The sequence below is a fragment of the Bombus vancouverensis genome, chromosome 4 (genome assembly GCF_051014615.1).
Source record: "Bombus vancouverensis nearcticus chromosome 4, iyBomVanc1_principal, whole genome shotgun sequence".
NCBI classification, from domain to species: Eukaryota; Metazoa; Arthropoda; class Insecta; order Hymenoptera; family Apidae; genus Bombus; species Bombus vancouverensis.
In genome coordinates, this window is record NC_134914.1 from 18,860,094 (window position 1) to 18,872,382 (window position 12,289).

At 39.6% G+C, this 12,289-nt stretch overlaps 1 protein-coding gene across 1 annotated transcript in view; it reads right to left on the reverse strand.

The window, feature by feature from the left end:
• The window catches only part of LOC117166673 (zwei Ig domain protein zig-8), a 249,691-nt gene that overhangs the window by 206,979 nt on the left and 30,423 nt on the right, over positions 1-12,289 (reverse strand). Inside the window, exon 4 of the mRNA XM_033350871.2 lies at positions 11,373-11,586. Within this exon, the coding sequence (XP_033206762.1) occupies positions 11,373-11,586 (214 nt within the window). The remainder of the gene's footprint in view (positions 1-11,372; positions 11,587-12,289) is intronic.

Sequence of the window (12,289 nt, forward strand, 5' to 3'; positions counted from 1 at the left end):
CAAGAACGATCGACGAGAAACGCTGTGTGAAAGCAATAAGAAAAATATTTCCACGACAGACTCGTGCTATATTTATAAAATATCTGACCGAAATACCAGGTGCGTGATAGGCATAAATTCCGGTGTTCCTTAGCGATATAAGCGAACACGTCTGGCGTGTTCGAACGGCGAAACGACAGATCGTGTCCCGGTTTTCTCTATCCACGTACGCTCGATTCCATACTCATCGTTCGAACTCGTACATATCGCGTATCATTTCCGTGTGATTTTTATCGTCGATGTTTCAATGACTCGCGAAGATTTCGTTTAAGAGGCGAGTCTCCTGTATTCGTTCGCGTCTGCAGCGGTCCACCAAAGTACTCGAATACTTATCACAGATTATTATGTCATCCGTACCACGTAATAATTGTGCCAAGTTCCTAACTTCGTTTATTTGAAGTTTCAAGACGCATAGGAGCGTAAAATTTGTACAATATACAAAGATATATAAAATATTCAAAAATAATATATTGGGTTGGCAACTAAGTGATTGCGGATCCATGCATTACCACCTAATGACAAAATCCTAACCCCAATACTCGTTTTAACTTTTAATACAATTTACTTATAGTTCTCAATGGGAATTGATTGTAAATTGTCTATCAAATAAAAATAAAAAAAAAACGTTTAGTAGGCAAGGCAAGCCCGTATTTAAATTCTGTTTCTTTAATCGAGTCCGTAAAGATGTAAATCTGCGTAAAAACCCGCAATTTACTCGTAACGACGTTAATAAAATTCCAACGTTCCGTATAACGAAAGATATATTTTTTCAAGAAGATTTCAATAAGCCTTCGAACGAATACTTTTCCGAGCGACTGTTTACGAGCGGCTCGAACGATCTGGTTAATCGATCTTAGACAACCCTTTTGGAAAACGGGATGTGTATGGAAACCGATAAATACGCGCCGAGTACAATGGAACAGGCGGCGTCACCAGGCGAATTCCCGAGACGCGAGAACCGACCGCTTCGTCGTTCGATTTATCGTCTTTGTGCCTGCGGATTTGAAAAACGCCACTGCGCCAATAACGCCGCCACCGTAAAAATGCCATGAACAATACTGGGACGCGATCTAGTTGACACGTTTCCGCCGGAAACGCACGGATGTAACGGTTCCGTCGTTGCGTGACTACTTTCACCCCTGCGTTCACTACGAAGCTCATTTTCTGTCTTCGTTTCGATACGTAACAAGCTTTTTTACTTTACTACAGCGTATATAGATTAATCAAACACGAAAGAAAGAGTAGCGTATAATCAAATACACTTGAATTTTGTACGAGTTCCATTTATTTCAACGAAATTTCAACTAGTGCTTGACGACATGGATCTCTGTTCGTTGAATTTATTTGTCCGATTTATTTATCTATTCGATCGAATATAAACTATATGTCCCCGGAAGCCCGTGTAAACGAAGTTCTATTTGAATTTATGACAGTAAAAGCTAACGTATTTGTCAGATGTTTCTGATTTAGAGACGAGTCCAAAAGCGATACATGTCATTTGAATTATTCTTACTTATTGATGTTTATTATAACATATTTAGTTATTATTTATAAGGTAAGCAAATACGCTCTGAAAAATGAACCAACAAAGTTATAAACGCGTCAGATGGTTGAAGAAAATTGGCACGTTAAAGATACTTGAATCTGTTAGTCAGCTAACGATGCAAGATGTTCGCGTTATTATTTCTCAGCGATCTTTTCGTAAATGATCGTTCACTACGGATATCTTTATTTTTCAGGAGTACAAATTGAACAGACAAAATAAAGTAGAAATTCAAAAACTAATTTTTGAGCGACGCTGTATATCAGAATAATCGATACAGAATATGTATTTCCGTATAGATATCGTTCTACCTACAAACAATACAATTTCCATTCCTGTCTTCGGGAAGTTCCACTCCACTACGATACTCTCGTTCGATCAGCATCTTCCATAACTGCTCGAACTGTTCTTCATACATCGACGAAACAACTTCTCTCAGTTCGCATGACATCTGTGTCACAGACTTAAGTCGGCGGGACTATCAGCGCATAGTAAGAACGTTAGTAATGTCCCCCTTGCAACGCATAATTGCGCCTTAATAGAATGAACGGCCTACTAGAGACCCAATGAGTCGACTGGTGGAACCTGAGAGTGGCGATAAAACGACGTTGAACGAGGTACGGTTCGTCGCAATGATCGACTTTTCGATTTACGACGACAAACCCAACGAATCATGAGATACTTGCTCGTAATGTCGAGCGATCGTTATAAGGAACGTCGTTTTGTCTAACGTCACATACTAATGAAAACACGATGGAAATGCCAAGGGTCGCAAATACGACAGCTAATATTCGTGAACGTTTGAAACTTAACATTTCCAAGCATTTACGATAAACTGTTATTGCAAGCATCGATTTCAAATAAGAGAATATTATACAGGGTGGTTGGTAACTGGTGGTACAAGCGGAAAGGGGGTGATTCTACGCGAAAAAAGAAGTCGAAAATATAGAATAAAAATTTTTCGTTCGAGGCTTTGTTTTCGAGAAAATCGACTTTGAATTTTCGCTCGGTACGCGTGCACTTTATCGCGTCTCGTTATAACGGATCTCACTGTAGATCGTTGTCTCGATTGAATGTAACGTCAGCAGCATATTTCGATTTTTTACAAAACAAACTACCGGAATTATTAGAAGATGTACCGCTGAGAACTAGAGGAAGTTTAATTTTTCAACAAGGCGGTGCCCCGCCACATTTTAGTCGTCACGTGAGAGATTTTTTAAACCAACATTACCAAGGCTGGATTGGTCGTGGTGGAACAATAGCTTGGCCACCACGCTCTCCTGACTTAACTCCGCTTGACTTTTATTTATGGAGCCATATTAAATCAATTGTCTATTCTGAAGAAATCGCAAGTTACGAGCAATTGAAAGAAAAGATTATTGTAGTCTTTCATACTTTAAAACAATCGAATACGTTAGAAAGTGTTCATAGAAATTTAATTAGAAGAGCAGAAGTATGTGTTCGGCAGAATGGGCAACATTTTCAGCAATTTCTGTAATAATAAACTTTATGATTACTTCATATTATTTCATTATGTATTCCTAATTTTCCGTTACGGCAAAAACAAACTTAAACTGCCATAATATCCATCGAGACAACGATCTACAGTGAGATCCGTTATAACGAGACGCGATAAAGTGCACGCGTACCGAGCGAAAATTCAAAGTCGATTTTCTCGAAAACAAAGCCTCGAACGAAAAATTTTTATTCTATATTTTCGACTTCTTTTTTCGCGTAGAATCGCCCCCTTTCCGCTTGTACCACCAGTTACCAACCATCTTGTATATCGGATATCTGATTTAAGAAAGATCACAGGTCACACGAAGGAAGATTTAAACAACAGTCTCGTCGGGAAAAATATGAACGTCGAAAATATCTACGAAATAGCACTCTTAACACTAAAACTACCGATAGTTAACCCCTTAACCTGCAACTACGGGCATAGCCCGTAGTACGATGATCGGGCCAAACGTAAATATTGCGGGCATAGTCCGTAGTATATGATCGGACCAAACGTAAATCGTAGATTAATAGGTTAACACGAAAGATCTAGCAAGATCAGTCAAGATGACTGGTCTATAAAAAATACGTAATAATAGAATATTTTTATATTTATTGATTTATTACTTTCTTACAGAAGGAATTCCACGTTGTGTAGTACATTTTTGGTATTGTTAATCCATCTGGGACCATGATCCTTAACGAGGGTTGACACGTTTATAAAATTGTAGAACCAGTCATTTTCACTGGTGTGGTATATCTAGCGTTAGCATCTGGAGATCTAGCGATCGATCCGGAATTTTCCAGATAACTGATATCGTCGTATCGAATGATACGCGGTAAAAATTTGAAAAACACGTGGCAAGTTGTAGAAAACGAGGAAACTGGTTAATCGCGGTTCGATAAACGGCTCGCAGGACCTTTTACACTTTGACAAGTACCAGTCATTTCGACTCGTATTGGTATAAGTAGCCTTGATACAAAATTATTTTGAGATCGAATACATAAAAAACAAAATAAAATTCATTATATTATTCTTTGAGTTATCGTTGCGAAAGTCATTACGTCATTACGGAACAAAAATATAACACGAAATAGGAATTTTAAAATAAAATTGTAAAACCAGCCAATTTGACTGGCGTGGTAGTTTTAGCGTTAAATGTACCGAAAAATCTGTCCGGCAGAACATAAATAAAATAAAATATACGAAAGAAGTTGATTAAATTGGACGTAAAGACGGGAGAAGAGACGAAATCTGGAAATAACGTAACGACGTCTAATATTCAAATTACACGTACGTCAGATGTTTACGTTAAATCAGTGTGCAGTTTGTCTGGAACATTGAAGCAAATTTCTCGAGTATGTTTCACCGGGCTGTCCAAATGAAACAAATATCGCATGAATGTACGTATATCTACGAACGCTTCCCTTTCGAAGTTATGGCTGTTCAAAGTTGCACATCACGGGAAATGTTCTTGCACGCTCTTTGACTTTCAATAGCAGATACCTCAAAGTCCTTGTTCATGGAAGACCGGACGCCAATCTGCTAGGTATTGGTGACCGCGTTGCGGATGCTTGCATCTGATTCCGAATCTCGTCGCTGGCTATTTTCAAACATGCTCGATCATTCATGAAACGACGTTACATTACGCGAGTAGATCGACGCTAACTTCCTTCGAAGTGATGCGGATTATTCTTTTACAAAAGACCTTTTCAATCCTTTTACATTGCCGCGTGCCTTCAAAGCCCTGGCTGTGGTTCGTTTCTTATTCAGTCGTACTTTTCTATCGTTAAAATAGTCCTTAGCTTTAAAAATAAAATAGAGAGACAGTTACTAATATGCGTACTTGCGCATAAACATCTTTTTAAAAGTCGTTCGTTCGATTGACAGTGGAATCGAAAAATTCGGAAGAAGGCACAGTATCTTCGTCGTTAAGATCTCTCGCGTTCCGAATTTCAAGATATTTTCAGAGAGATCTGGAAAATATCTATTTTCAATTCTGCACAGGAAATGAATTAATATTTAAGGATTTGGCCGAGATACTCTGGCGTTACGCAGTGACACGATTAATATCGATTCGATTGATATTTCTAAGATATTATAGACATTATTTTCCCTTCGTTAACGGAATCATCTCTGGCAAAAGCACGAAGGATATTTCGCAAAACCAGCCGTCAATTTATCACGTTATCCGACTGCGTGAATCATTCTTTTCCCGAAACAAACATAAATCGAATAAAAACGAAATAGCTTGGAGGCTATCTAGATTCATGTATGGGAAAAGATATACCAGCAACGACGTATCTGTACATGTTCGGTTGGAAACTAACGCAGAAATAAAGGAGGAAAAAAAACGCGTTGATCAAAGATAGGAAAATCTTTGACGAAATAAAAGCAGCGAGATAGGAACGCGGGCACGTTACCTTTATCTGACTTGTCACTTCTTAATCCGACTACGTATTACGTAGTCGCGAACGTCAATCAAATCGCCTTTTGAAGTGCAACGCTGCGGAAACTCGTCCGCAGGTAAATCTTATCGGTTCAAATTAGAAGGCAAAATCGTTGCGCAATTGCACGCGACGGTTCACTAATGCTAACTCAGCTATTAAGAAAATTGAGTAATCTAAGGGCCAAGAGAATAATCGAACGTTATTTCTACCTGCGAAATTGTTCTGCGAAAGGGGGACGATGAGAACTGTGTTTTATGGTATTTTTGCAACTTCTAATTGCAACTTCTAGTCGCTGACACCAGTAATCAAGATAAAACAGTCTATTCTAAGAAGATATCTCTCAGCCATAATCCGTTTAACTTCTTACGCTTCGTTCCTAAAGCTAGGCGCATAATTCTTGCAGATTAAAATTACAGAAAGACGTTTAAAATTGTAAAATTAATATGTTTCTATCGTTCGCAATTAGACTGTACATATTTATGCATTCATGAAAGATTGAAAGGCGCAAAGCACAGACTAAACAAAATTAACCGCCGAAAGAGTTAATCTGAAAAAAGAGATGAAACAATTCTGTTCTCAAATAATTTTACAACGTTTCGTCTTTACAGAGATCATTTTTTTCACACGTTATCTACTATAGCCATCGAGTAAATTAAATTTACAGAGTTTCCATTCGCCACGCGTATTGAAATATAGACGATCCTCTAAGGAACATCGCGTACGACGAAAGACACGTAGAAAGGAGACTCTTTTATGAATTATCCAGGAAAAGGTAAAATAAAAGGAGATAGATTTTGCTGTTGCCTGTGAACTACTTGAAACGAACCTTACGGCCCTCTTTGCGCATTTGTTTGAAAAGCCAGCCGACAAAGGGTGCGCTTTCACGCGCGGACCGTGCCGCTCGTTGAAAATTGCACGTACGTGCCCAAAAGGTGTCGTATTGCTTTTCCATGAACAACCACGTGTATTCCAATGCGGCAAAGTAAATAGCTGTTTTTATGAAAACACGCAGCTACGGTTAAACCCGTGCCAGCTCGAGTTACGTCGATTCGTAGTACTCTTTCACCTCCTTTTTTTCAAATACACCTGCCACTTTCGCAGCACGTGCCATGAAAAAGTTCGAGGAGATTTCTCGATGGTAACATTTTGTTTAAGAGACCTCGAATCGTTTCACGACAGAGATTCGACTCGATATCTACGATCAGCCGCGAGAACCTACGAACGCCTATCGAATTTTGTACATCCGACTTATCAAAGAAAGTGGAATCGCGGTTTGTCACTGTGTTATTTATGTAATATCGTGATTGAATATATTTACAATGAACGGATGCTACAGGTGTTAATCAGACAGAAAAACGATAGTTGTTCAACGTGAACTAATCGCAGCAAACGTACAATAAGCGGCACAACTAAATAATTAATCAACGACTCGACTTTCATAAACGCAATCAACACTCTCTCAGCAACGCAACTCGCAATCACTGTTGATTCGTTTCTCGTCCCCTAGCAACCGCTCGTGGCCAAGATGCTCCTTTTTCCAAAACTACGCGATCGAAACGAACGCCTCGGTTCTCGCGACGTTCCACGCGGTTCACCCGGCAACTCCCAGGCCCCTCGCTCGCGATACTACATTTATATTTACACGCCGATACAATTATCATCGATGTATTTCGAAAATGAATCAGACCAATTCGAACACTCGACTCACAAAAATTGTGGGATAAATCCGCATCAGGATCTTTACGAAACTTTAAATTTTGTCAACGTTAGGTTGATAAAAAGACATTATTTATGCTTACACGAGAAGATGTCAATACAATATCGATCCTACCATTTTTATTTCACGTAGATATAACACAGTTATAATTCATACTTGTAACGTTGTATTTTATAATCTTTTCTTTTGTCTTAGTACGCGGGTCAGAACGAATAAATTGTATTACATTTTAACAGTATGTATCTTAACGCGCTAAAAAGATTCGCGGAGCTGACGTTTTCGTCGAGAATTGCGAGTCTTAATCGCCGAAATAAATGTATAGGAACGCTTAGATTACACTTAGAATTGACATCAAAATAGTTTCAGATTTATTTAATATGTGATTCACAAGATCTTCGTCGATACACATTTGCACGCGTCTCGGCGCTCTCTTTGTCTCTCCGTCTTCTATACCACACTACTCGCGGAACAGTTGCATTCATCTGCTTTACGAGATGCTGTGCACGCACATATTTCCACACACTCATACTCATATATGTGTATCACTACTACGCGGCTAATCTAGTGTAGCGCACAAAATTCATATATTCAAGAGATAATTTTAAGAGTTTTGTGGCTGACAGTAGTTCTATGTACACGTACTCCCGTTCAAACTAAAACGATTTTTAGTTTCATAGAAGATGTGATCATTCGTATCTCAACCTAGTAACTACCTAGGTAATTTAAATCATCGAGCAAATGATCAACCGGTCACGAAGTTGCATTCGTACAACGACCAATATCGTCGATTAAAACGTCGATTAATATTCTTACTTTCTTCGAACGAATTTGAAGAAAAAATCTGAAGAAAATTGAAGAAAAACTGGTTCAAGGAATAATAAGCCCGGCAAGGAATAATAAGCACGAAGACGTGAAGTTTAACGGACGATTCGTAGCGAGACCTTCCGTAGCACCGTCGAACCGAACGCTTTTCAGTTGTTGGCATCGTAAACCGACATTTTATGACACGCGTCGCTGGATTCACCACCAACTATCTACTTTCCCGACAGCTAAGCGCGTTTGTATTCGTTTGCTGTCCAACTTGCTTCGGTTTTGTCACAGCTTCATACATATTTAAATTCCGTACGACGGATCACACCCCAGGCGTCAATTTTTATCTAACGGCGGTCGTGCATCTCGTGGTTGCAACAGATTGAATTAAACCGTAGAAGTTTCTGGAAACGCAACGACAGAGATCATTTTTCTAATGCAATGCAACGAAACGAACGTCAACGAGAAACGCAGATTTATTTATGTGGGATGGTGTGACGTTAGGGAAAAACGTGGCTGATTGTTTATAAACGTTGTCAAGATATGTTAGTGTTGTCAAGGAGTGTTGTGAGCGTTACCAAGGTTTGTTAAGGGAAAAATGAGCGTGGTAATTGCTTTCAGAGTTGAATTAATCGTGGTCGAGGGAAGTTCATCGTGTTGCTGTGACGTAGAAATAATGAAAAGCGAATTCGTGAAACGCGATATTATATTCGATTTTGTGAGAGTGTAACGATATTGCGTTTATCATACTGTCTTTTCTGTTAATTTACAATATAACATTCCTACATTTATGCGAAAGAATGATTAAAGCGATTGACTCAATGCCAACGGGACAAACGTTTATCTCGTGCTATCACGTAATTTAATTTAATTTAATTTGCGAGAATTTAATATAAAAGAATTACCAAAATATTGTAAAGAATAAAGGTCTTTTTCTACAAGGATATTCTCGATGAATCGTATTTAAAAATTGACAAAGAAGATAAACGCGGAGGATGAGCAAAGGGGATACAGGCGCAAAGATGAGACAGAGGTCCAATTAAGGGGTGTATGCACGGTGAGTCGTGAGTGGCACGAGGACATCGTTACAGCTGCAAGATCGCCATTATGCCACGACAAGGACCACCCTAACGACGCGAACCTTCGTGATTTATGGTGTAGCGAAAATGTTCCGCAGAACGCCGCGGATTATGTATCTACCAGGCTAACTTTCCCGAGATACTTTGCAAGGCTAGATTAAGAGAATAATGGGCTTGCTTTTTGTCCTGCTCTCTTCAACGAGATTAACTCTAGAGACACCGTAATATGCAACTGTTCGCGGTTCCAACGAGCTCCTCATTAACCGTCCAAAATACAGGATCGTCCGCTATCGATGAATATTCTCTGCCGGTGGTAGAACTTTCTATTTAGTCGAATAAAAGGTTGCTTAAATTTTTGTGCAACGTTCTTTGAAAATTTTCTTTAAGTTGGAAGACGTTGCTTAAAGAGGATCGGTTCGACGTTAATTACGATATCGATTTCGTTATTACGAACTTATGGCAGTTTTAGATAGCAGTCGCTTAGAACGAATCTGACTGAATCTGACCGAAGAAAGAAAAGACGTAACGATCGCCGACTATTGGTCGATTTTCCAAAACTACTCAACGTATATATCGCTGAAGTTGGAAGAAAATCGAAAAACTGTTTTCACGGTTCAATTGGCAACACGTTGCAGTCGAAAATTCGCAATTCTCCCGGCAACCGTAATACCTAGGAACGAGCTGTACGAGTTTAAAGTGACTCCGTTGGTATTTCAGGTTGCTGCGTTTAACTGCACTTGAGAGAATTATAATTTGCCCGATACGGTTTGAAATTACAGCGATTCCGCAGAACCGCCACGTGTAATAACCGAACCCGTGGTCACTTCAAACGTTGTAGTTTAATATTTAACCGTTTCCATCCCTTTATCGTTTACTCCGTTCATCAAGAAACACCCTTTCTAACTTCTGACCACCGTCGTACCTTCGAAGATACACACGTTTAACAGCAATTTCATATGTGTTATAGTTACGAGTGTGAGCGTTCAATTTTTGACGGTTTTGAACGTTAGTTTATTTTTTAATTTGATTGGGAAATTGGATTTTTCGTCGTACAGTATCGTCTAGTCTCATCTTATAAAGTCATTTTAATTGACTTGAAAATTCCCAAATCCGAAATTAAGATTCAACCCCCGTTGGAATTTAAATTTTAAATCCAACCTAAAATCAAAATTTAAATTTCAAATTTCGTTCTTAATTCGATAAACTACCTCCACCGATACCATCCTCGAACCAATATTCTGTTTAAAACCTCCCTTCGTCTTTTATTCCCTCGTTCCACAATTTACTTGTACCTTAATAAACAACAGAATAGAATCGAAATCTGCACGTGAAATTTTATTTTTAATTTCGACACGCTAATACAACCAGAAAATTCTAGTTCTATAAGAACACGGTGTTCCTTGAAATTTTCCTTTTCCGTTCCAAGCTTTTCGTACAACTCGATAACACGTTCGACTTTTGCGACGACGAAGATCCAGCTTTCACCAAACGAGGATTAATCTCTCGTAATTCCAAACACAGGATTCGAACTACCAAACGAAAATCAGCTTAAATAGCAGCGAACTAACTCAAAGTCCGTCTACGTAATCCCAAATTCACGCTGATAAATGATTCGAAATAAAAGAATAGAAGGTAGATCTGAATTGCAATTTTCACTTTTAACTTGAATATCTACCACCCACCAAAATAATATTCTATACAGAAACAAACGACCAATCTTTCCGAACAAACTTTCAGAACTCTCTATTATAATCTCGCGCGATTTCAAACACAAATCACAGCCAACTATTTCGAAGTAAAAGTCTGCATAAACTAAAATTCTCGTTAACGAACGACCAGAATAGAAGCTGGTTCTGCAGAGAAAGCTATTTTAAGTCGTAGAAATTCAGGTTTTGGCGAAGGTGTTAGAGTCACGCAAACAGGGTGCCAAGCGTCCATTATCTCAAATCACCGACGAAAAACGTTGAACCGATAATCGTCGGCATTGCCGTCAAATTCTCGTTACGGTTGATTAGCGAGAGAACCATCGCATGGCTGTCTCTCTATAAGCAGTGGCGTGCCGTGGCTGATTTATTGGTGACACCGAAGTCGTCGGATCAAAGGGCACATATATTCGAGAGAGCAGAGGCCTCGTCGGATAGAAATTGCAGGCCGCGATTGCTGTTCGACTCTGACAACTAACGGGCCAGCGATAGAGATACGTACACGCACGTACAAAGACACATTTACTCACCTGACACGGTGAGATGGACAGTTCTGATTAATGGCGGATGAGCACTGACTTGACACTCGTACACGCCGCCATCTCGTTCGGTAGCCGAACGCAAAAGCAACCGCCAATCATTCGGCTTCTCCAGGGCCAGCGAGAACCTAGAGTCGCTCGCGTACGTGTCCAAACCGATCGTGAGCAAGTGCAGCTCGTCGCCTCGTCTGCGAACCCACGACACCTGAAATCCAAACAGATGGAATTTTCAAAGGACGATCGAGGAGAACGAGAGGAGAGTCTAGGCTTTTAATTCGGTTTGTCGGACTTGTCGATATTGCGGTGCGGAGATCGAAGAACGCATCGATACTCTCGGTATTAGCATTGAACGTAGCGAGCATGTGTCACAGCGACCATACCCAAATCCACGTCATTTCACACTACCTGACGACGAACCTTCAGACTTTGACCTTAACTTGCACATGTCTTCTCCTTGTCCCTCAACTCCTACAAACTCAACGTATAAAAACTGCGAGCATTCGACCACGAGACTAGTCTTGGGTACCTAATTCCAGTCTTGGCCGCGATTTGAACAACTATTTTAATACTTTGTAGCTTCGCTACTTCGTTGTAATATCGTACTTTACCACTTTGGTGAATAAAAACGTATAGAAATATTAAAGGACAGTCGAATTAAGCTATTGCTCGGTTCTTCCTTTTTTATCGCGAATTTTACCTGACACATGCAACATAGCGTTAAACGTGACAGCGTTAGGTGCCATTACTACGATCGGTACTACGAATGACGTTGATAATGCGAAGAAAGCACGAAGCAATAGACAGGCGATAAGATATCGCGCGAAGGAATAAATGGCGAATTGAGATTGCATATTGCAAGAGCCTAACACGAATCTTCCACTTTGCGCTTCTTACGTAAAACAATTATC